Source organism: Heterocephalus glaber, unplaced genomic scaffold, assembly GCF_053883595.1.
Source record: "Heterocephalus glaber isolate CG9 unplaced genomic scaffold, H.glaber_assembly_v1.0 deba00001461, whole genome shotgun sequence".
Taxonomy (NCBI): Eukaryota; Metazoa; Chordata; class Mammalia; order Rodentia; family Bathyergidae; genus Heterocephalus; species Heterocephalus glaber.
In genome coordinates, this window is record NW_028258308.1 from 43,905,294 (window position 1) to 43,931,032 (window position 25,739).

The 25,739-nt window shown below is 49.2% G+C and overlaps 1 protein-coding gene across 29 annotated transcripts in view; it reads right to left on the reverse strand.

Annotated features, from left to right (window-relative positions):
- Ank1 (ankyrin 1) overlaps window positions 1–25,739 on the reverse strand; it is a 189,694-nt gene that overhangs the window by 66,105 nt on the left and 97,850 nt on the right. For 24 of the 29 annotated variants that reach the window (XR_015453496.1, XR_015453497.1, XR_015453495.1 and 21 more), the window contains one exon: window positions 18,124–18,225. The exons of 1 other annotated variant lie outside the window; for it this stretch is intronic. Coding sequence is in view for 20 of the 28 variants with exons in the window: in XM_004855293.3 (XP_004855350.2) it covers window positions 18,124–18,225 (102 nt within the window). In the remaining 8 variants the exon portion in view is untranslated. Of the gene's footprint in view, window positions 1–18,123; window positions 18,226–21,795; window positions 22,224–24,316; window positions 24,374–25,739 lie in introns of those variants that run through there. 4 more of the 29 variants (XM_021236762.2, XM_021236761.2, XM_021236760.2 and 1 more) reach the window with 2 other exon arrangements.

Below are 25,739 nucleotides of genomic sequence, written 5' to 3' on the forward strand. Positions count from 1 at the left end.
AACCATGAGCCACAATAAACCTTTTCTCTACTGAGTTTATTTTCTCAGGTATTTTGTCACAGTGATGGAAAGGGCACTAACATAAGCACCTCATGTAACTCAAACCGGTGGTAAAGCTTCAGTGCCCTTGTAAAATTTCACAGCAGTGACCAGGAAAAGCAAAGAGATGATACCACTGGATCTTCAACATCTACAGAACTCAACATACATTTACTAAGGTGACAAACTTTGAAATGAGGCCATATGAGACAAAGTACTACCACCCAGCCAGCTATATGACTTCCTCCATAGAAAAATCAGCATTACAATTTCCCTTTTGCAAGCCTGTCATTTCAAATGTAACCAAAGAAGCCTCCCTATAGTTATGCTGTAGGAAAAACAAAAGAAAACAAAACCCAGTTTTCATGCCTAGCCATCTACCGAAAAGAGCAGACACCTCCCTAAGCAAAAAAGTTCCAGTCACTCCTGGAGGGACTGCACTGTGCCCCCGAAAGCACCCACTCAGAGTGTATGATCACCCTCCGGCTTCTGACCCTCATGCTACAAGGTGTCAAAACCTGCCAGCAAAAGCTGACATGGAAGCACTGACATGACTCAGACCGCAGATAATTCTGATGACACAGTGGAAAGAATGTTTGGCTCTGACAGGCGAGATTGGTTCTGCACAGAACAGGACCACAGTCAGTGAGCCATCTCCATCCCCAGCTTTTTGTTTTGTCCCTCGCCTCCTGTTTCCCTGCCAATTCCCCTTTCCTCCCTCTCCTCCTTCCCATTTCCTGTTGTGATCAGTTTGGTTACAGTGCCTTCCTTTCCAGGGAATAGCACAGAGCCACTTCAAGCTGTGCCTAATAAAAATGACCCCCCAACACAATAGGGAGTGGCTGCTAACGTGTGGTGTGACTCACCTGTCCCAAGCATCTCCACATCCCACCCGGTTCCTGAAATTCCTACATCTCCCTGGCTCCAGGAATCATTTTCAGAAAATTCATGTTACATAAAACAAATTTCCATCCTGGAAGTGGCCAAGTATTATTTTCCTGTCAATAGCTCAGCCTCATTGTTTTGCCATAACCAGCAAAGGAAAGTCCCCTAAGTCGTGATGGTGGACTGAAGTGTGCAGAACTCTACCTAAGAGCCTTGGCAGGGTGGGTTAAACAGGTGCAGAAAAGAGAGCTGGTGGCTGCAGAGAAACTACCTGCATTCTGTTCAGATCAGGCAGAACCTGCACCTTGAGGAGCCAATGAGTACAACTGCCAAATCGCTGCCCACCAGCACAGCTAGTCCTACCAGCACATGTACGTGCGTGTGCGCACTGTGCATGTGCACATGTACATCTGTGTGTGCACGCAAGTCAGTGGCTGGTGTCCTCGCTGAAATGCCTGAAAATTGCCATTAGATTTCTTCCTCTTGTGGAGTCTGTACACCACTCACTATAGGGCCCAAAGCCAGGTATATTCTTCACACCCCAGTGTGAATGAATCTGTCAGATCTGAGATAGGTCACAGCCAGTTTTGATAACAAAGGCAGAGAGCAAACTTGAAGGCAGACAACTGTCTGTTTCAATAGGAGGGTGGGGGAGGTGGAAGGCCATCAACAGACACAGCCCATTTCTCTCAACTCAATTTGCAAAACACAAATTCAGGCACAAGCAATTTGTCAAGTGACAGGTTCTGCAGAGGCCCTGAGGATACCTGCTGTTCCCATTGCCTACAGCTTTGCCACTGAAACTTCCCTGGGGCAGCTCGCCCAGAGGAACCCCTGCTCCTCTCCAGAGCACTGCCATCTTTGCTGGCTAGCACATGGCATCAAGGCAACCCTTCTCGAGAAGGTTCAGAGGATAGAGGCACTGAGGGCCACCCCGGGGATGTCGTGGGAATTGGTGGCAGCTGTTGTCATCTGTTCACTGCAGAGGTTGACTCCAGCAGGGGCAGCCACCAGGGTGGCCCTGGAGCTGGCTGCTAGGCTCAGGGCCTGCCCAGGCAGCCCAGTCACCATGACGGCACTGGTCGGTCCTGAAGGCCTCAAGTGGGGAGCTGGCAAGCCTGGCAGGAAATACCAAATGTCCACCACTAGTGCCCAGGTTGGCTTGTCCCTGCTCTTTGGCCATTGTCCAGAGCTCAGTTTGGAGGGATTCTAAATATTCTGTGTGACCAGAGAATGGTGGAGTTGAAAGGGATATTGAGATCTCTGAACCCTGATTTCTTCCTAAGCCACGAAATCAAGGTCCAGAATGGGCAATCATGGGCCAACGTCATTCAGTCTTTCTAGGCCACAGCCACACAAAGCCAACCTCTCGCGGGTAAAAAAGGTTGAGGTTTGCCCCCTAGGAGCTAGTACACTTCTTTTTATCAGATGATGAAAAGATACTTTCCCTTTTTCATTACCAAGAAGCTGAGAGCAAACATTCAGTCTCAATAATGAGCCCCATGGATCTGGTTGTGCAGCCTGCATTTGAGCTCTAGGATGTTATCCACTGCCCTGTCCACAGAAAGGCCCCTTTCTTTCCTCTCCCTGGGTCAAAAGCTCTTTTCCCGAGCTTGGCAGAAGGTGCTGATCTCTAACAAAAGGCAGCCAGTGGGTCTGCAATGGGTCTGCTCTCAGTTTTACTCAGTCTTCATCCCAGGTCCTGGTTCAATGCTCTCTTCTTTATGTCTCTTGAACTTTCTTGCTTTATTTTAACTTATTTGTGTTCAGCAATGTTTTTCTAACTTACCTCCAGGCCTGTGACTATGGTGACCTGCATCCAGTGTCTGACTCAGCCACAAAACAAGCATAGTGTGGCACAGCTAATGAGGGTGTGTGAGAAGGCCCAGGAGTTTATGCACAAGCAACAGGGCAGTGACAATACCTGTCTCCACTTCAGTGGCAATCCCTGTGGCCTTCAGTGCTGAGCATCTACTTAATCCAATTGAACAGACATGTACTGAGAACCTACCATGCCCAGCAGTGACCCACAGATGAATGAATCACAAAGCTGTTCCCTTGAACAACTCACTCCTAGGGGGGAGGAAACAGATTTGTTCAAAATAAAAGCAAGTCATTTAAAAAATGCCCCAAATGGCATGGATAAGACCAGAAGTAGCACAGAGGATGAAGAAACTGCTCTTCAAGGGGCCTCAAGAGCTTCTTGGAGGCCTTTTCAAGGCCAAGGATCCAGCCACCAAGGCCACAAATTCATCAGTAAGGATGAGATGAGAAGCTAGGTCTGAGCTGAGTTTGAAACCCACAAACAAGCTAACCCTGGGGACGCTCTCTGCCCAGTCCTCCTTATGGAGCATCTCTGCATCCTGTCAGGGGCAGCTGAGCTCTGCAGAGGCACAAGCACACAGACCCACCATGGCAGGTCTCCTCCAGCTTCTGGCCTGCTGGGCACCAGGCTGGTGGGCAGGGCAGGCAAAGGATTCTGAATAAGGTGCTTGGACCACTGACTTCTCAGATGAACACCACTGCAGACAGGAGATCACTTCTGAAATCTGAGAGTGCTCCATGGATAAACACCATATATAATGCTTTCTTTTTCTTAAAACCATTTTTAATTGCTCAAATGCAAAGGGGGAGGAGAAATGTAAATTATGCGAACCATTTTTTCTTTGCTGTGACGGTGGACAGAGATGAACTGCAATTTCCCATCCCTTCAAAGCCAGGAACCATATGTTTTATCTCAGTTAAATCCAGTGTAAGCTGGCTGCCAAAAGTAAAAGGCAAGCTGCTAAATCTCGCCTTTTCCTAGCAATTCCATCCAACCTCACAGCCCCTTCTTTCGAGGCCACATGGCAGACAGGCTTCCAGGGGATTAGGAAAGGGATACACCACATATTTCTCTGCTCAAATAACAGGGTATAGAAGAGAAGAAAATTGAAGTAGAGAAATATGAGAAGAAATGCTTGCACTAACTTGGAGGCTGGGAAAGAACCATGAACTATTTGTGGCCATTTTCTCAACCACATGGCTTTCCCTGCAGTTTGCTGAGGTCCTCTCCTCCCAGGATCCCAGTTCCACATGTGTTAGATGCTGAGTTTGTCCCATGGTCCTGCTCTGGACTATTCTTTCTTTACTTTCTTCCCTTCTCTTTTAATCTGAATAATTCTCTTGATTCGTCCTTAAGTTTTTTGACTCTCTCCTCAGCTACCTGCAGCTACTGATCAGCCTGCTGGAGACTCAGCATCACTGAGAAACAATTTTTTATTTCTAGTACTTCATTTGAATTTTTCTTAGAGTTCCTCTCTCTGTTGAAATTCTCCACAAGCTCATGGATATGATCCACTTTCCCCTGCAGAGCCTTTGACACAATGATGGTGAACCTTTTAGAGCTTTCAATGATACAAGCAGCCCGCTGCAGCCCACGTGCCATAGGTTCACCACCACTGCTTTAACATCTCAGCCATACATCTTATAACAGCTCCTTCAGCTACATGTCTGGTTCTGTTGATTGCTTTGACTCCTGGCAATGGTTTGACTTTTTCTTACTTGTGTGTGTTATAAGTTTTAACTGAATGTCAGATACCATGTGTGAGAGCAGAGGCTGAAGTCAGTAGGATTTATGGCTGCAAACAGGCACGTTTCCTCATCTATGACATTGTTAGCATGGGTGGGAGCTGATCTAGGCTTGAGTGTCACTGTCACCTTTAGGGTATCTTGGCCTCCACTTCCTCAGCAGCAGGCTGTTGTCACCCTGAGCTTTGCATGGGAGCCCTGGAACCAGAGGGCTTCTCTGTGTTCCTGCTCTCCCTCAGCTTTCCTCAGTTTCCCTGTGTTCCTATTCCTCAGATGGGGTTTCCTCTCCCCTTTCCCCTCTCCAAGTGGGATGTGTTCTTCCTTGCCAAAACAGTCTAGGTTGGGAGCAGCGGGTGCTTTGCATCTGTCCTGGCTCAGCTGTAGGCTCAGGCAGACTTTTTGCCCCTGGACCTCAAAGGTGGGACTTTAAAAATAATTCTTTTTGATACTGGAGATAGAACCCAGGACCTTGGCCATGGTAGGCAACTTAGGCATAATAGCACATGGTTGGAATTCCAGCACTCTGGGAGGCTGAGGCAGGAGGACTGAAAATTCAAACCCAGCCTGGGCAACTTAGTGACTTAGTGAGACCCTAGCTTAAAATAAAAATTTTTTTAGAAATCCTTGTTTAAGCATTTCTTCCATTGATTGCCATGCCAGCCAGACCTGCCTTGTGTTTAGGGGTCCTGGGTGGGGATTTCTTGCTTGGCCTCAGCCACTTGTGCAGAATCCTGGGCCTCAGGCAGTTCCTGGCCCTGCCTCCTAGTCCAGGGCTTTTGCTGTCTTTAGCAAGGGCCCTTTGGTGTCGTGGATTCCTGTCCCCACCCTAGAGGCAGAGGCAGAAAAGTAGATGTCCGTGTTGCTCTGAGGGAAGAGGGTGTATTTTTGCTTCCCAGGAGGAGAATTTGGGGCAGTTCCTCTTTCACCTGAGCCCCCACAGCCTGCGTATCTGGCCACAGCCACTGAGGGCCCCTCTCAGGTCTCCAGTATTTCTCATGAGCACCCATGAGGCCTAGGGACACAGGCTTGCTCCACACACATTGGCCTACCTTTGGCCTGTAAGAGTTTTTAAGATATGTTTTGTTGTTGCTCTTTTTTTGAGTCAAGGGTTCACTAAGTAGTTCAGGATGGCCTTGAACTCACTCTGTAGCCCAGTCTGGCTTCAAACTTGCAGTGATCCTCCTGCCTCCTTCCCAAGTGCTGAGATTATAGGATGTGCCACCATGCCCAGCTTGAGTTTTTAAGATTTGGGCTTGGATGGAGGCCACATTTCCTCCCACACTCTGCCAAAGCTGAAACAGCTCATGTGGCCCCCCTCTCCAGGGCCTTTCCTCCCAGACTTTAGTTTACTTGGTTGCTTTGCTACCTTAGCCCTCAGACAGGTTCAGGAAGAATGATCCCTTTCTAGATTATTCAGCTCCCTTCTCACTCTAGGGTGGGAGCAAGATCCTTGGAGCCCTCTGCATCCTACACCTCCTTCTGCTAACCCTCAAGGGCCACTTGGCTCCAAATGCTCTCATATATGTGGTTTTAAAACAGCAGACAACACTTTTAGGCCCCTTTTGGGCAAAAATATTCATGCCAAGCACTCATACCTGAAGTTTTTCATCTCCTTTTGCTCTTTCTCAGTTAAAATGTCATTTTAGGGGGTTCTTCTATGAAGCAATCTGTGTGGCAGGAGGGGGAGTGATCTCAACCAGGCTGTGTTTCTTTTAACATTTTTAAGAAGGAGAAGAAAAAAGCCACATTTAGCCTGAATGATTTAATTTGGAGTATTTTCTTGTACCAACTGTGAGGAATTTCATTGGCAAAATACACGCAATTCCAGACATTTGTTCTCAGTAAATTAGTCCTCAGTTTAGCTCCTCCGGTTGCCCCGGTTACACTAATTGATTTCCAAATGTACAAATACAGTAGACATGTCATAGGAAACATCACTCTTACCCTGTCAGAGAAGAGGAAGGGTTTCAACCAGCAGAAAGGCCTTGGCGTTCGCAGATTCCATGCCTTGCTGAAGGTCTCCAGGATGCCTCAAAGCCAGATGCCTACATTCTCAGGAGGTCACACAAGTCTACACTTCCTTTTCTAATGGCTGCTTATCTCACCAGGCTCTGTGGACACCCGCCCCCATCTCCCCAAAGGAATCATTTCAGTACCCCATGCATTTCTTTGCCCTATGCAGTGGCTCAGGCTGACGTGCTAAAACAGTATCCAACAAGCTCTACCTTCTCTTTCATCAACACCTACTATTCTGCTATTGGTGCTGCTCATCAGATTAGTTGCCTGCCATGTAGCCAGGCACAGAGGCAAGGGGACACTGGTGAAGGAAGCTCTGATCGGAAAGGAGAGGGTGGGAGTCCTGGGAAGAACAAGTCCAACAGCAGTGGCAGAGAAGCCAAGATGAGTGGTTAAAAGGTGGGGAAGGGGAGCTTCTGGATTCTTTCTTTCTTTCTTTCTTTCTTTCTTTCTTTCTTTTAGAGACAGGATCTTACTATGTAGTTTAGGCTGGTTTTGAATTCACTATGTAGCCCAAAGTGTGACCTCCAACTTGTGGCAATCCTCCTGCTTCAGCCTCCTGAGTGCTAGAATTACAGGTATGTGCCACCACACCTGGCTAGATAATTTTATCTTGGTATATCACTCTGCTTTAACCCTGCAGTCTGTAAAGAGCCAACCAGGAGATGTTGCTTATGATAAGGACAAAGGTGTCTACACAGATGACTGATTATATACCTAAACTACCATATTTAACATTCCATTTTCCTACTTTAGCTGGATTCTCTGTTGAGAACCAAAAGCAATTGGACACATGGAAGGAGTGGACTTTGGTATCTACTTACCATCCTTCCTAATAGGACCCAGGGGAACTCCAGAAGGAGCCTGGGGCACTTTGTGCCAGAAAGTAAGAAAATACTCAAAGGGTTCTGAGACGTATCAAAGAAGCCAGTGCATCCAAAGATCTTACTGCTGAACTTTACACTTGAATGCAAACTTATGAGAACAGTAGGTTAAAACCACCAACTGGAATAGGGATGCAGGAGTCCAAACAGGTATAAACAGATAATGAAAACAGAAATCAATGTAGGAAGAGGAAAATCTTAATTTCAATAGAATAAATACAGAACAGATGATGGAAATGGAGCATCACTCTTTGGACTCATCAGAGCAGCAGTGGACACAGGCAGAGGTCACCAACAGACGCCCACTTGGGGGCTGCAATCTGATGAGGAACAGAATATTTTCCTCCTGTGCCAGGATATTGATCATCTACAAGGGAAACATCTATGACTTCAGCATAGAAAACTGTGGCAACACTGGCTCTACTGGTGATGGAGGGGAACCCCAGGGGGTGGTAAGGAAGCATAGTTTCTGTGGTTTCCCAACAAGAATGACCCGCCCTAGTCCTGCCACCAGGAACACAGCTAGACCCAGCTGAGGGTCACAGCACAGGACAGATGCATTCGGAAACAGAGGGATGCCAAGGCTGGGGAAACAGAGAGATGCCGAGACTGGGGAGCTAATCGAGACTGAAGGGGACAGGGGAGGTGTGACCCCTGCCTGAGGCAAAGCACATTCCTAGAAAGAGTTCTAAACAGAAAGGGAGAGTGGAAAAGGTGGTGATGGTGTGGCTTGGGGGGGCAGGGAGAGAGAGAGAACGGGGAGAGGGAGAGTGAGCAGGGCAGGATGGAGGCAGACAGACTGCTGGGTGGTAAGCAAGAGCCTGCTGGAGTCTGTGGACCAGGAGCCGTGTGGCAGGGGTGTGGAGGTCCTGCCGAGGCACACAGGGAAGTGTGGGAAAGCGTGTTGACTTCTGGGTGGTGCTCACTGGCATGTCTAGGGCTGACAGGAAATTATGTCTCATGCGTTGGATGGATGGATGGATGGATGGATGGATGGATGGATGGATGGATGGACAGGAAGCGCACACAGAATGGAATGGTCACAGAGAACACAGGCGAGGGAGATATGAAAAGTCTTTGTATTTTGCTTGCAACTTTTCCATGGTTTGAACTACTAAAAATTATAGAAAATAAAACAGGAGAGAGGGAGGCATGGCATGAGGAGCTGGAGAGGCAACTGGAGAGGAGGGGCAGAGTAGTGGGGGATTCTGGGCTCCGGCTGTGGCAGTGCAAGATGGGTGGCCTGTGAGCCAATGTGAGGATGTGACCACCTCCTTCTGTCCTATTGTGACAGGGCCCGTGAGGCGTGACATAGACTTGAGGATGGACATAACCAAAGCATATTAAGAGAGCAGCTGTTAGCCCCATGTGGACACTCCAAGCAGGGGCCAGCTCTCCTGGGGGACGTGCCATACGTGCTACCAGGCCAGTGCACCTGCAGCCTTTTCTACTCCAGACAGTCAGGGATCCCCAGACACTGGTTGGTGAGAAAGGTCTGCTAAAAATATATGGTTTGGAATCTAATGAATCAGAAGGCAGACAGAGCTGAAGCAACTGTCACAACCGAGGCAGGAAGTCACCGCTGGCCTCCTTTATAGGCCTGACTCTTTCTCAGGGACAGGGCAGGCAGCATAAGAGAAGGACCCAAGAGGACTGCACAAACTCAAAAAGAGGTGGCACAGATGGAAAGGAAAAAGCCACTCTAAGCATTTCCCCCTTTAATCTATTACAGTCTAAATTTAGTTCTCTACTCAGGTAGCTCTTAGGATTCGTAGTTTACCAGATGTGAGGGGGAAAAACACTCTAGTCCTTTTCATTATCTTTTTAAAAAAAGGCACCCACACTGATTTCAGAGCTGTGCCAGCAGACGATGCAACCTCAGATTACCTCTCTGATTCACTCGGCCTGCACAAAGCTCACTATGGCTTCTGCACCCGGAAATCCTCTCGCTCAGCAGCAGAGCCTGCACAGAGGCTGCAGGCCCTTGGGATGGAGGAGGAGAAGTGCAAATCCAAGTTAATGAGAGAATGGGGCTCAGAAACGAAGGGCAGCTAAGAATATCTCCTGTGGACTAGAAAGATTCCACAGCTGAGACCTTAGTATTCCTTAAAAAGAAAACACACACACACAAACACACACACACACACACACACACACCCAGAAAATAAAAAGAACCAGATCTGTAAGGCAGGGGAATTTAGAGAAAGAACACCAGGTAGGGGTGAAGCCTCCAATCCATCCTGTCACCGCCCAGGACTTCAATCTCTCGTAGCTTCAAAATGACAGAACTGCTTTGATCTGGTCTCCACCTAATTGCACATCCCAGGAATCAAACAGTACAACAGCTTGCAGAAAACAGTTCAGATATGTGCCCTGCATTTGCATAAAATGTACGACAAGATTTATACTAAACTGTGAACAGCGGTTGGGGGTCTGCTGGGGATAAGTTTGGGGCTGGGGGTGTCTTTCACACTTTATGTATTTCTGGATAATTTGGATTTTTGAGCAAAAACCATGTATAAGTTTTATTGTTATTTATGAATTAAACCATTAAAATGAGAGGCATGCTTTTCAAAATTAAGGAAAATGTGCATATGGAAGAATTCACCATCAAATATAAACCATTTCAAGCCAATTCACAGCCATAGTCCATTGCAGCCAGCGTTTCCTTTATCACAGAGGGCAGTCTTCCTCAGACCTGATCAAGAGTCTTTCTTCCTGGTGACTCTCCCTTCCCTCTCTCTTTGCCACCCCATCCCCTATTTCCAGCCCCCCAAAAGTGAATGGCTTTCTCTGGACCATATTCCCATGGAACTCAGGGATAACCTTCTCAAGGCCAATCACATACAGCTGCCTTTCTCTGCTCTTGTATCTGCCTGCCCTAAAGGCCTGGATTGTGTGGCCCTGTGCTCTTCTTTGTGATCATGTCCTGGCCTAGAGCATTTCTACAAGAGTCTGCAGAATTGAATATGCATCTGTGGAACCTGCCACTTCCACAGACCTGTCTTTCTCCATCATCTCTCACATATAAGAGAATCACATCTGGTCTTCACACCATGAATTCACAGTCACCAATACAGAGGGGTTGGGAAAGTGTGCTTTCCTTGCCATATAGTCCAGATTATGCCTAATGATGCTATTACCCTTTCCTGGTTCTTAGGATCCAGAGAGGTCCCTGTTGCTGCTCCAAATGGACATCTTTAGGTTAACTCTTCCTTCACTGCAAAGGAAGAGGAAATGAAGCCAGCCCAGGGAAGATGGCCCAGAGGAAGAGGGGTCTCTGCTCAGCTTCACACTCATCTGTGGGGTGCAGGGTAGTACAGAGACTTGGCTGGCAGTGGCCAGTGTGGGGCTCTGCTTCAGGAAGACTTTACCTCTTGGGGGCTCACTGGTCAAACACCTATTACTCCCCACTTTAGGAGGATGAAAAAACACTCAAAATGGCCATGGCTCAGGAGGCTTTTGGACAGTGGATGCATCACAGAACTGGGTCATTCTGATGTGTGACAAGGAGTCATTTACTTTACAACTGGAAATTGGTCTTTATAATTAGCAGGATGAATGCCACATAGCTTAGTTTCTGCCCAGACACAAAATAAATTTTTCTGTTTAAATAATTCAGGGGATGGATGGTTCCAAGTCCCATTGTTTTCTCTAATACCTTTCCTAGTGGGAGCCAGAAGTTCAGTGGGACCCAAGCACCAGGCATGGGACCCTGGGCTGCTGGTCTTACATAACATCACTGACCTGCATGGGGCTGCAGCATACAGTCTTCTCATTCTCATCACTGTTCCCCAGCTGCACCCAGGCAGCTAGTCTTGGGTACAGGTAGAATTATGGAGCCATGTGGCTCAATGCCATTTCTATGCTTGTCAACAGTGCCTAAGAAAAAGTGACAGGAAAGTCACAGCCTGAATATTTAGACTGATCTAGATTTGACCGCCCTAGCTTGACTGCCCACCACCCTCAACTTCTTCCATTTTATGCACTCCCGACTCATAGAGCCCTCTGTGCTACTCCTTTCACTGATTTCACCTCTACAGAGTCTACTCCTTCATCCTGTAATTACTGCTTTCTGATTCTTTATCTAGAGACTCCTGGGCTTCCTTCAAAACCTTTCTCTGATTCATGGGTTCAAAAGCCATCATCCCTAGTCCAAAACAACAGGACAGCAAGCATGGAGACTTGTTCACCCATGACAGGCCAGTGCCGGGCTTGGTACAGTGATATGGCTGACCCCTGCAGCAGGCATGAAACCACTCATGTGCTGCTTCCATGAGCCACTGGCAGTGCTGAGCTTGCAGCCTGTCATGTGCAAGCCAGACTTCTTCCCCTGTCCTGAGCACTTTGAGAGCAAGGCATGGATTTATTTAACTGGGACAGTCCTTGTCACTGTAAGTATCCAGTACACATTCGTGGAATAAACAAATGACTCAGAAACTTCATGTAGGGCTCCTGACATCCTCTCACCAAATCCAAAGTCACAAGGTTTATATGATTTTCAGAGGTAACTTTGTTTAGACCTCAGTTTCCCAAGCTATAAAATGAGAGCTGAATACTGTGATCTCTTCTGAGCTCTAAGAGCCTACAGCTTAGAAAGGTTGTATTTATCACAATCACCAGAGCCCAACAAAGCCTAATCAAAAGATTTGGCATTTGGTTACTGTTGAAAACACTGTTTTGCAGCAGAAATCATTGTTACATGTGCTCCATTTATTTGAACTGACTAAAGCTATAACTCCCAGATGAAGAGATCTCAGCCATGATGGGGCTTCCTAAGACACACGTGGAAATGTAGGACACATCCATGGAACTGGCATGGTCTTGTGTGCCTTCACTGGCAGTGTCAGCATCAGAAATCTTTTATGGCTCTGTGACCATTCAGACAATCAAGCTCCTGGATTCTGAAGCAAAGATTGCCTCATATTGACTCGGAGGCCTAATGCCAGGATTTGAACCATGGTTGCCTCAGGACAGTACCCTAGGAATCTGTGACTGAATGAGGTTCTCCCAAACTGGTTGCTTAGTCTAGTTCCTGTATAGGCCCAGCATTAGGGGGCACAGCATCACCTCCATGAACTTTTCTATTCCAGCTACTGACTGGCTTTATGGGGAGTGGATCCTGATACAGAGCCCCGAATAAAACAATATCCTTTTCCCTTGAGGCACTACATTTAGTGAAGAAAAGGCCAAAGAATAAGCAGAGGCACAAATGCACAATCAGTCAGGTAGTAATAAGTGCAAGTAATAAGGGAAGCAATAAGGCAAGAGAGGGGTCGAGGGCACTGTGATGTCCAGGAAGCCTGCCAGCTGAGCTCAGTCTGTGACAGGGTCTTTTTAGTGGAAACTTTCTCCTGGGGTCTCAAGAGCCTTCTCTCCTCGGGCAGGCTGAGCGAGGCAGCGCTGGTTAGCAGAATGCGAACAGAACAGAAAACTAAACTAGTGAGGCTTTCTTTCCAGCCTGAGGCTCAGCCCCGTGAGCACTGCCTGGCCTGGCATTCTTGAGCTGAGGTGGTGGGGAGCAGGTTTGCAGTGCTCCACGTGCTTTCTTCTTTCCTGGCTAATTGGTAGATGTGAAAGCCAGCCACCTCTACCCTGAAAGTATTTATTTTAATTACCATAGTCACCAAAGAAGGTATGATTTGATAGAGACAGGTGATAATTCTGAAAATTGAACATATGAAGCACAGACTGGCACATGCAGAACTATGGCATTTATTCAAACAAATATCAGAGCACCCACTGGATAACAAGCCCTAGGCTGGGTGCTACATACAGGGAAAGCCTTGGACTTGCTTCCCTGTGGCTTGGCACATGCTCAGTGCTGCCATGCTGTGTGGCAGGACCCATCTGAGTGACCAGAGAGGTCCTGAGAAGCTTCCAAAGATTGAGCCCACCAGCCTGGCACTATGTGGTCACTTTAGTGGCAAGAATGATGTCATTTTGAGCCCAGAAAGGTCCCTCTGCCTGATGTCTGCTGAGGCCACCATGCCCAGGTGACAACACTCCAAACTCAGGGAGACAAAGCCTCCAGGCTCCCACCCCTTCTTAGTCAAAGCCAGCATATGGTTTAGCTGCTCACTGCCTCTGCCTCCTCACTGCCCCTGCTTCTGGCCCTGAACCCCAGGTCTGCTCTGTGACAATACCACAGCAACCTGGATGGATAATTAAGAGCCTAAGTCACACCAAGCACCTCCTACAGAACAGATGTGGCCTTCCAGTGGCTTCCCACTGGAGCAAAATGTGAGTCCTCACCTCAGCCCCAGACCCTTCACTATGTGGCCCTGGCCATTTCCCCCATCCTTTTGCCTACTGCTTTCCCTTAGCTCATTCTGCTCTGACTGCACTGTTCTTCATGCTGCTATCCAAACAAACCAAGCTTACTCTTGGTTCCCAGTGGCCTCAGGGCCTTAGCATATGATTTCTCCTCTTCCAGGAATGCTGCTCCCAAAAAACCATATAGTTCTCTCTCTTACTTCTTCTAGGTCTCTTAAAAACCACCTCCATAATGAGTCCATGTAGAATAGGCCCTTTTTCTTATCCTTTCTCCTTTACCGTCCTTCTCAGCAGCTTACACTACGCACTTGTCCATTTTCTCGGTTAGTAGCTGTCTCCTTTACCAGGATACAAATGCCAAGGGCATGACTGCCTCTTTTGTGGAGCTTGTACAGTGCCTGGAATAGAACCTGGCACAAAATAGGTGTTTAATAAACACATGTGGGATGGCCCTGCCGAGACGCAGATGGGATTATATTCTACATGCTTCTCCTCCCTGTCTGCATCAGCCAATGCCAGAGTTTAGCTTCCTCGAGTGCTGAACAACTTCCAAATGTCTTTGGTTTGGGGCTTTGAACTCTCCTCACCAGGATCTCCATGCTACTTGCTTCCTGACTCTCCACCCTGTTGCCCAGGGACACCAATTTGCAGCATTCTTTGTTCCAGTGGGTGGTGCCACCAACTGCACACTACATGGCCCTGACCCTGAGGCTCCTTCTGGAAGCCTCTTTCCCTGTCCCTCCATCCAATCATCACCAGGCTGTCCCCACAGCCATGACTCCTGCATGTCTCATGACTATGCCCCACCTATATTCCACAGAGTAGGACCTTAAAGGTGCACCTCTGACCACAGCACTCCTGTGCTGGAATCTGTGGGCTGCTTTCCTCTGCTCTCAAGAGAAAAATCAGAATCTTGAAGGCAGCTTCTGTAAGCAAGGGGGATATTTGACCAGGACTCCCTACTACAGTTGCACAGATGTTCATTGCTGAAACACCTCTGTTCCTGGTGGCCAGCAGCCTCAAGCTCTTAGGTACCACTCATACCTACTGCCCTGGCCATTCTGTCCTGTCCCCCCAAGATCCCTTCCCCTCAGTCAACAACTCCAGGGCCAACAGATGGGCAGCAGATGATGTTGGGGCTTCTGGGGCACACCCTCCCAGCTGCTGGGTGCTGCACTCTACTTTAGCTTTGCACCCCCTGGTCCCTCCTGCATGCTGTGTGCGACCCACTCTGGTCTTCCCTAAACTCTTGGTCTTCTCACCTGGGGGATGTTGCACAGGTTGGACTCATGGCTGAAATGTTCTTACTTTCTTCACCTCCTTCAATCCAGTTCTCCACTCTTGCTCACAGCAGCCTTCTCTGACCTCCAACTCCAGGTCAGGTCTCTTATGTGTTCTCAGAATATTGTAGGCCTTTCTTTTGTGGGACCTAATGAAGTTTTGGGGTTGCTTCTATTTGTGTGACTATTTGATCATCGGCTCTCACTGCCAGCAGACTACAGCTGATAGGGCTAAGGACTATTTCGCTCGTCCACCCCTATACCCCTGTACTCCTCATCCCTGTGAAGATGCACTGGAAGACACGAGATGTAGGAGCCGAACACTCAATGGTGCTCAAATAAGTAGAAGAACCAGGCATTCACATAAGCATCCTGATGTATGTATGTGTACATGTGACTTAGATATGAATCCCTTCCTTTCTATAAACAGAACGATGATGATGATGATGATAAAAGTTAATAGATAAGATGGATGCAATAAGAAAACAGCCCTGAATATTCAGACGTCTTTTGCAGAAGCCAAGATTTCCTCTTGCCACACTGCTTAGAGTACTCACTTTCTATGATGGAAAGCAGCATGCATTCTTCCCAGACACACTATCTTGGAAGTGTGTTCCTTATGTAAGAAACTGCTATGCTATCACAGTCCTTGGCTCCAAAGACTCGAGCCCAAAGCAAATTCCCAAGCCAGGACCCCTGGACAAGAACATGTTTTTAAGCTTCTCGAAACAATGAAGGCAAGTTTTACAGAGGAGAAAGCTCTGGTGCCATTACAAGGCCAGCCCTCTGGACATTATAAAGCAGTGGTATTGTGCCTCCAGGAGCATGGATGTGTCTCATTAAACATGAGTGGAGCTAGTCCAGCCCCTCCCCCTGGCCCCTTCTCTCCCCTCAGAAGCAGAAACCAAACCACCCTGTGCAACCACAGGGAGCTCAGATGACTCTGACCCAGTGCTTCCCAGAGTCCAGCTGTGGCTACCTGTGACAGAGCAGCCACAGATCCCAGGACACAGGCCAGCAGGCCATAGGCCTGGCTGCTGCCAAGGGCTTATGCTGTAGAGGGTTTTCCTTTATTGCCCTCTGCCATTCACTTCCTTACTTGCAGCTGAGCCTTTTTGGAAGAAAGATGCTGGACCAGGACTACAGTTACAGCATAAGGCAGGAGCCCCTCCTTCTCCAACACAGAGACTGCACCTCATCACGGCACTGAGCCCATAAGCAATGGTGTTGATAAAGTGCAAACGCTGCCTCCATGCTGGCTGCCCTCTGAGCCTGCAGTGAGCAGGGAGGTGCTCTAGGCCAAGAGGGCAGAGGAATGAGGCAGTTACCCCAAATGGAGGCCAGTCAGGATGGAGCCATTCCCCGGATGTCATCAAAATCTTCCAGTTTCACATGGAAAATGAGCCCTGGCTTAAGCCTCACGAATGCTCCATGTCCCAATTTCAGCTAAATGGATTCCTCTGGGAGTCGGAGCCTGAACCCTTGGAAGTTCTCCGTGGCTGAGTCTCTTCCTCCAGGAGCTGCACTGCAGATAAGTCCGGCAGTGCTGCTGGGCCAAAGCAGAGATAGAGCACCACAGATCTCTCAGCCCTGGGCCCCACTGGGAGACTCCAGAGACAGTGGCCCTCACATGGACGGCCCGGACCACGTGCATACAACTTGTGCAGCTGTGTTTGGGCATGTGGGGTCGAGAGGCCTGAGACCTTCGTCCGGGACCATCACCCTGTTCCCACACTTCCTGCTTTCACCTCCTCACCAAAGCAGAATTCATAGTCTCTGTCCCTCTGCCTTCTGAATGCCAGCTTTCAGCTCCCTATCAAATGCACAGTTAGACTCACAGTGTCCGAAGGTCTGCAGATGCATGGCTGCTGGAGTTTCTGGGTGGGGGAGGAACTTCCCAGAGGAGCAGGCCCTGTGGGCCTAGCCAGTTCTCACCCCTGAGCCCTGTTCCATGTGCACCGCCCTCTGGTTCCCTACCATGGGCTTTGCCTTGTGCCACGCACCTCATCACTGTCTTCTCTGCTCTCTAGTGGGGAATCTGTGCCACCACTGACTCCAGGTGGGAATTAGAGCTGTTCTGCTGGGCCATGGCAGGGGCGAGAGACAAGGGCATGCTGTTCATGGAAAACCTCGAGCACGTTCAGCAGGCATTTGTCCCTGCAGTTTGTGCAGACCACCAACTTCTAACCATGACACAGGCGAACCATGACGATAGGGGGTGACAGGAAAAGAGCCAGTCCCATAGGGACTTCTGTGTCTCATTCATGGAGACTGGGAGAGAAGGGTGGCTGGAGGAATGCTGGGGCTGTTTAATGGGGACAGAGCTTTAGTTCAGCAAGGTGAGGAACATTCTGGAGATGGGCAGTGGGACGGCTCCATGATGACAGGAATGTGTCAGCTCTACCAAACCACACACTTGCAAGTGGCTAAGATGGTAAATGCATTTCACCATGATGGAAATAATTTTTAAATGGTCAAGATGGTTTAAAAAGAGTGACAATTGATTCTAAATTAGAAACTGAGTTAGCTTGTATATCTGAACAATCCAACTGGCTGGCAAACAAAAAACCAAAATAAGTCACCAGTACAGAGCCCAGGCACATACCTTCTCTTTCCAGGGCCTGGTTTCTTGTCTACCCAGTTAGCTCCTAGGTCGTCAGCCCGAGCTTGACTCTGCGCTCTAATCCAGCCTGAGCGTACTCCATTTCCTCGCCAGCTCTCCCGAGAGCAAGTTCCTGCCTGAGCTCAGAGCCCTCACCAAAAGCCCTGCCAGCCACTGTGAACTGAGCCCTCCTCTGCACGTCTGACAGAGTCCCCAGTCCTCTGTTCTCTCCTCCACCTGGCTGAGAACCATAAAGGCTGCTGGCGCACAAAAGAGATTCACTGATCCCATGGTATGGCCTCTTCAAAGGCCACATCTTCTGAGAACTTCTAAAGGAAGAGGCTGTGGGGAACCCGAGTGTCATCCCCATACTGCCAGGAAGCAGCCCTTCTCTGCAGGGCCCTGGACCAGGCAGGGATGGAACACAAGACTGAGACCTTCACAGACAGGAGCCCCTGGGGAGTTCTGAGGCCTCGGGGAAAAGTGGATAGAGCCCATTTCAAAGCTCTCGGGAAATGGCACCAAACAAGAGTTGCTCTTCAAGAGAACGGCCTGTCTCCGTTCCACTTACCTGGTTACAGGTGTTAATATCTACCCCATTCCGCAGGTGATCCAAAGCTTTGTCCAAGTTACCTGATCGTGCTGCCCTCAGAAAGCTGGTAGCAGCATCGGCCTATGGAGAAAACAATAAGCCATGAGTGTCCCCTGCATAGTCCTGCTACTGGAGTGTCCCTGGGTGGGATGGAGGTGCCAGTTGGCTCCCCAGTTGGACTGTTCTGGGGCCCAGGCACTCAGGCCTCCCTTCCTTTGGGTATTTTATAAGCCTACAATCTGGCGACCTCTTCTTGGAACTTGGCCCTTGAGAGTGATCCCACTCCAAGGGCCAATGCTCAGCACAATCTGGGGGTTCACTACTTGGATATTTCAGGGGTTCCACATTCTTACTGGGGAATCTCTAATAGGTTGGTGGCCTCTGGCTCCAGGGATTCATGAACACAAGCATCAGAGGAAGCCAGAAGGTGCTCCTCTGTGCTGCTTGTTTGTGTAAATAAATAGCACCATGTTTATTATGTGCTAAGAATCACTATCAGAACTTTACAAGTAATACATATTTACACACATGCACCTTATCTTCCTGTCTTCCATGGCTGCTGCTCCACCACAGACCCCAGCAGAGCAAGACCCAGGTTTGCATTAAAGACGGATGACAACCAGGACCAGAGGGAGAGCTTGGGCAATAGCAGAAGCCTACAAATCAGCGAAGGCAGCAGAGAGGGCACAGGAGTGGAGGTCATGCCTCTGTGCACGCCAGCTGCCTGGGGGAGAGCCTTTCTCTACCCTCGTGAGACTTCAAGGAAATAGCATACTATACCCTTGTGAGCACAGTGCAAGGCACATAGCTGAGCTAACAGGGACCAGCCACAGAGGTAAGGGTGGGATGCCATGCCTCCAGATCCACCCCCTTCTGGTTTCCACTCCAATGAGGGCATGTTTGTCTTCTCCCCCATGCCATGACCTCAGAGAATGTGCTGCAGGGGCAGACAGTGCCCCCAAAGAAACACCCACACTCTAAGTTCTGCATCCCATGGTGACTGTGTCCTTGCTTGGGAAGAGAGTCCTTGCAGATGTGGTTAAGCTGTGGCTCTCAAGATGAGATCATCCCAGAGTCCCAAGGTTGGCCCTAAATCCACGGACCAGTGTCCTCAGACAAGAAAGAAGAGGAGACACACATGGAGAAGGAAGCAACATGAGGTAGGAACCAGAGACTGTAGCCACCAGTCTGGAGAGCCCATGGGCCCCACGAGACAGGTGGTGGAAGAGCGCTCTGAGCCTTTGATGGAAGGGAACCCCTGCTCACAACTTCACTTCAGATCCCACCTGGGTGAGGACACATTTCTGTTGTTTTAAACTACCAAATTTGTAGTCATTTGTCATAGCAGCCACAAGAAACTAATACACCACTGATGACGACCATCCCTAAACACAGAACACTAGAAATCTTCAGTCAAGAGCTACAAACAATATTCTACAATAAAGTTTTGATCACCCCTCCCCAAATGGGATAACATGTCTTTGATTAACAGTAACCTGCGGCAGGAAAGAATTGTCAGCATTAGCGTCCTCTGAAGCTGATTCCTGCAGTCCTCTCTGCATACTCTGGTCCCCACATGAGCCCCTCACGGCTTAAGTTCAAATCCAAACCCCGTGGCTACTCACTCACCACTCACGAACTCAGGTCTTCTTGCCCCCAGAATGGCAAGAGAGCTCTCCTTTCCCTCCTGACTTCCCCATTACTCCCTGGACCCTGAGGTCTTGTCTGCTTCACTCTTGTCTGCCAGTTCCAATCCTTCATTCAGGGCCCCCTGAAAGCCCCACCCCCTGCATGACACTGCCCTTGGCCACTCAGAATTTACCCCAGGAAAAACTATAGGACAGGAACTTGATTCATAAAAATTCATTTTAAACAAAAAATGCATATCATACAGCACTTGCATAAATTAAATAACTAATGTTCTTTAATTTATGCAAGGCTTAGCTCCTTGGCTAAATTATTTGCTTCTTGGAGCACAGACCAAATCTTCCATCTCCTTTGAATCCTTCAAAGCATTAAGTGTCTGCAAAGCCAAGGCCTCTTTTGATCTAAAACTCATGCCCCTCATGGCCCCAGACCCCTCAGTAGGGGCTGTGAGGTGGGGAAATATTACAGAAGTGAGGGCCAGTCTGTTGGTTTCCCCTGCAGGAGCTGGATCCTGAGAACCCAGACCTAAGGCCCATGGTTCAGATAAGCGTCAGTGCTTGCTGATTCAGAAGCTCTGTCTGCATTCAACTAGGAGGAAAACATAATATTTATTTCCCAAGAATGAGAGTGTTAAAGAGGCAGATCTCCCACCAATTAACTATCTTTTGTATCACAATAATAGGATTCAGAATAAAAACCTGAGAATAGGTGAATAAAAATAGACTCAATATCAATGAATGACACCATTTGACTATTCAAAGCACTGACTCTAGAAAGAAAAGCAGACTGTCAGTAATGGACAGAGAAACAGATAGACAGAGGCTGAGGGAAGACAGCCTAGACAAGAGCAAGGATGGTGAAGCAGGTTCTGTAGCTTCTATAAACATAAATCACAAAATTATAGCAATGGTCATCAGGCCAAGCATATTTACCAATGGTAAATCCTCCCCCCACACCAGCCCCACCTCTCTCTCCCCTCCTTTTTCTTTCTGTGATACTGGGGATTGAATTTAGGGCCTTCACATTACAGCTACACTCCCAGCCTTTTTTATATTGATTTGGAGTCAGGGTCTTGCTGAATTGCCAAGGCTGGGCTCAAACTTGCAATCCTTCTGCCTCAGCCTTCCAGATTGCTGGGATTACATTTTTTGTTTTTGTTTTTGTTTTGTGGTGCTAAGGATTAAACCCAAGGTCTTGTGCAGGTTGGGCAAGAACTCTATCACTGAGCTCATCCTCAGGCCTCAATAGTTTATCTCTTAATCCTTACCACAGCCAGTGAGGTGGATATAATTGTTATTCCCATTTTAGAGATGCTAAAATTGAGGTATAGAGAAGTTAATAATTTGCCCAAGTTCTGCAGCTACTTAACACTGAAGAACTTCACTCAGGTATGGCTGACTAAAGCCCATGCATGACCCCAAGATTCGTTCTCAGCCATTTCAAACCTAGCAGTACCCATGCTGACAGTCCTGACAGATGCAGGGCTGAACAGGGACGCAGTTAATCCACAGCAAAGTATTTTCTGGTGAGGCCAGCAGGTCTCAGCCTTGCTGCAAGCACGTGTGAAGGCCAGCACAGGTCTCTGGAAGGGATCACCTAGTTCTAGACCTTCCCTTCTCTGAGGATAACATCAAGGCCTTGAGATGTAAGGTGACTGGCTAGTGTCATCTAGGTCATTAGAGGTGAGTTCATTTGCTAAGTTTTGTCATTTTCTTTTTGGTCTCTGATACACACAGAGTACTGGAAACATAAGCAGGACCCTCAGGATATCTCAGAGGTGGATTTCAGACACTGATGTCACCCCACTAGCTACTGCATCACTCAGTTTCATTCTTCAATGTTTCCTATTTCAAGTCCAGTATCCTTCTAGGGTAAAGAGAGAGAATAAAAACCCAGAATGTAGGCCTCTGTCCTCAAAATTTGAAGAATAAAGTGGCTCAGTTATAAAGGGGTTACCCACACACAGCCATGTGCAGATACATTCCACAAGGACTCACTGAGTACCTCCATAGGGCAGGAAATATTCAAGCTGCAGGGACAATTGCCCCAGTGGGTAAAGAGACTCATCTTTATCATCTTGTTCTTCAGAGCTCTGCCAGCCACCCATCTAGTTCAACTGCTCCAGCTCAACTTCCTGTGTTCCGTGCACCCAGAAACATCCTATGTAATCCAACAAGGAAGGGAGTCAAAAGAATCCAGTATTTATCCATTAAAAATATTGTATTTATCTGAGGGCTGAGATTAGCTCAGTGGTAGTGTTTGCCTAGCATACATGAAGCCCTAAATTCTATCCCAAGTACTAGAAAAAAATTCCAAACTAGAAAAGCAATAACACCAAAATACTAACTAGTGGTGGCCAACCTATCAAATGCATGCCACAGAGGGCTGTTCATATCACTGAAAGCTCTGAAAGGTTCACCATCACTGATAGACTACCTCTGGGCAGTTTCTGGCCCTTTCCAAGACCCAGCCATCCCTGCCAGTCAGCTGCAGAAAGACCAGAATGCAGGACCCATATGTGAGCTTCCATTAGGTTTCTCTCCAGCTCATGTTACAGACCTCGGCCTGGCACCATGAAGGCACTTACCACTCTGTACACCCACCGAGGCCATGCTCCGATCTCTCTCCTTCTCTCATCTTATGCTTCATTTTATCTGATTTCACATGTGTGTCATCTGTGTGCATGTGTGTGTGTATGTTTGGGGTACACAGCCCATAGCCTACATATTTTTTATGGCCCACATCTCTATCACTCAATCTATGTGACAGCACTAAACTTTCTTTCAAAGCAAACTAGGTTTACTCCCAGAGCCCTGTGTTTTAAGCATTCTACATAAATGAACTCACTTGCTCCTCCCAAGAATCCCATGAAGCGACTACCTTTATTATCTTTTTTTGAAGTCACAGAGAAGTTAAGTTACTTGCCCAAAGTCACAAAGCTAAGTGACTTGGCCAGGATTTGAATCTAGGTAGTACATGCCTGGGTCCTTCTCCTAACCATGTGCTATCATTTTCACATGATAGCTGCTCATAAGATTCCTCTCAAGTTCAGCTCTGGCTAGAGGAAGCTGCTTCGGAGGCCACTCTCACTTCAGATAGAAAGGAGGGGAATGGATTTCCTCCTGGACTTGGTTACCAGGGCTGCTCCAAAAAAGAGGGTGAGCCCTGGTTACCTGAGACACCGGGCTATTATTAAACTCCCACTTCCTGTGTGGCAACACTAATAGAGCGGTGGATGAGCAGCCCAGGGTGCTCCAGTGTCCCAGGAGGGAGAAGACGGAAGCTCAATACTAAATGTCAGCATGCTGGCAATAGGAGAAGTTTCAGAACCCCCAGAGGCCAAGCAGAGCTTCACTTCAGACACAGGAAGAGAAGCTCAGGCCTGAGGTGGCCCAAGCTGTCCAAGCACAAATCATGATGTACTTTCTCAAGGTCTTTGGGATACAATTCCAATCTAAAATGTTGACTGGAAGCTAAGCTAGTATCAGTGTCTGTGAAGGGCTAAGCCAGTCTCTCCTTCCAAGGAGTCTTGTTTGGGCAGAATGTAGCTTCTTGGACACAGCCATTGTCAGAACTCATGGGAAGTCTTGATGGTTTTCCTAGGGGCACTGCTGCCCAGCCAGCCACGGACTGAGCCAGACAGGCAGCCCTCCAGAGGTTGGGGGGTGGGGCGCGGAGGCCTGAGAGCAGCATCTCAGGGCCTGGGTCTGCCCCTCCAGGCCCCAGTCAGAAGGACACTGGCTCCAGCCATAGCATCTGTGTGGCCCTGGCCTTTCTCCCCTGGATCATGCAGAAACAAGTGAATCCTGGGCCCTGCCTGTGTGTGTTTCTATTGGGTTTCTTTCCAGAAACTCGGGCTGTTACAGCTTTCCAAACTATCAGGGTCCCAGCACCCCAATCAGACTGTCATCGGCAAAGATATTAATGAACAAACCAGGCATCACTGATAACATAAGATGTGTGGCAGGAGTCCTGGGTTCCCTTCCAATCTCAATACAGTTGCGGCTCCTCAGGGGCTGGGGGCTACAGTGGGTACCAAGTCGGGGATCCTGGGTAGGAATCTGTCTGTGACCCCTGCTCTGACACTTGACATACTGCGCCTCCTCCCTAGCTCCCAGACCTCCATATCCCGGTCACTGACAAGGGGATAATACGCAGCGGGCTCTGGCACATGACCTGCGTGCCTCCTCCGCCCCATCCATTGCCACTGCGCTGTCCGGGATCTCAGGGCTCCTCGCCTTTCCGAAGGTAGGAAAAGGCCGAGGCCTTGGCACCCTCCGCGGCCAAACCTCAGAGCAGGACGCCTCCTTTGAGGCAGCCCCGCGGTGACTTGGCTCCCGCGCGCCACCTCGCCGCCTCCAGGCCAGAGGAATTTTCCTCTGATCGGCTTGACCGCGGAAGGGCGCCCGGCGCGAGTCCCCGCATCGCCACGGAAGTTGGCGCGGCCGGGGGGCGGACCCCGAGCCCGCGTCCCGGCCCCGCCCCCGAGCCCCCGCCCCGCGCCCAACCCCTGAGCCGCACTCACCGCGGGGTCCGCGCCGGGCCGGCCCTGCCGCGCTGCCATCGCCGCGCCCGCGCCGGATCGCGCTCCCCTCCCCCGTTAGATGCCGGGCGACGCGGGGCGCGCCGGCGAGTTACGCGGCATCTGGCTAAAAATACAGGCGCCCTCGGCTCGGCTAGCCAGCCCGGACCCTGTGCCTGGCCGCCCGGCCGCCTGCCGCTAGCGGGACCTCGTCTTGCTCTCCCCGCGAGCGCGTCCGGTGGGAAAGTTAATGCGAGCGTCCCCGGAGAGCAGCACCTGCTGCCAAGCCGGCCCCGCAGAAGGGGGCGCAAACGACTAATGGAGATGCGGAGCTCCAAGCTGCGCGCCCGCCCTGCCCGACACCAGACTGCCCCAGCATGGGCCCGGGCCCGGGCCTCAGAGCGCCCAGGGTGAACTCAGCAGAGTCTATTTCGCCCATAACCAATTTGCATGTTTTGAGCTCTACGTCCTGGCCTAGGACTCCAGTTCATCAGCCTATTCTAGATTCTGGAGAGGAAGCTGGGAGCGCAGGTGGGTCTCCTCCTCTCACCTGCTCTCTGCTCCAGTGTTCCTGAAATGCCACCTAGGGCCGTTATCCTGGACTTCGCTCCAGTCTTCTGCTCTAGGACCACCCGCCTTCTCCTGAGGTCATTTGTTCAGGGACTACTGTCAAAGCATGTCAGAGGCTGGCAAAGTCTTAGGGGTGGCACCAGGGATTAATAGCACCCTCACTTCTGAAAGGTGAGACATGGTTAGCAAAGCCGTGCAGGTGTGACTGGGTCCCTTACTCTACTGCTGGTTCAAGTCACAGATTCTTTGCATCATGAGCCTGGCTTCACACTCTCCTCAAGAAACAATCTAGATGCAACCCCAATACTCCTTTCCCCCTAGCCACTCTGATATGGCACAGCACAGCTGTAGGATGGTGAGGTATGAGGCATAAGGGCATCCATTGCCACTGGCTGATGGCCATCTCATTTCACTCTCCCCACTGTCCTGAGGTGGTCAGTGCTGTCGTGGTATATGGAAGAAGAAACAGCTCCGAAAAGTTAGGAGTCATGGCCAGCAATACCAGTAAACATTAGGTCCAACTGGCCCAGAGCCAAACTGACCCACAGGCCTTCCACACAGCACTGGCAGGATTCCAAACAAAGATGTGTTCGGTGCCAGGAAGAGATAATGTGGAGGATGCCCCTGTGGGCCAGAAAAACTGTGAGACTGTTACAGAGCAAGGTGCTTCTCAAAGCCATGGGAATTCCCAAGGAAGATCCAGAAATGGCCAGGGCATTGCCAGAAAGACAAATCTGGAAGTGTCCTGAAACAATTAACTCCTCAATATGTCAAGACAGCAATATCAGCATGCCCCGGGCCTGGGGCCCTCACCATCACTGGAGACTGAACTTGAGGACAGGCACAATCTGAAAGG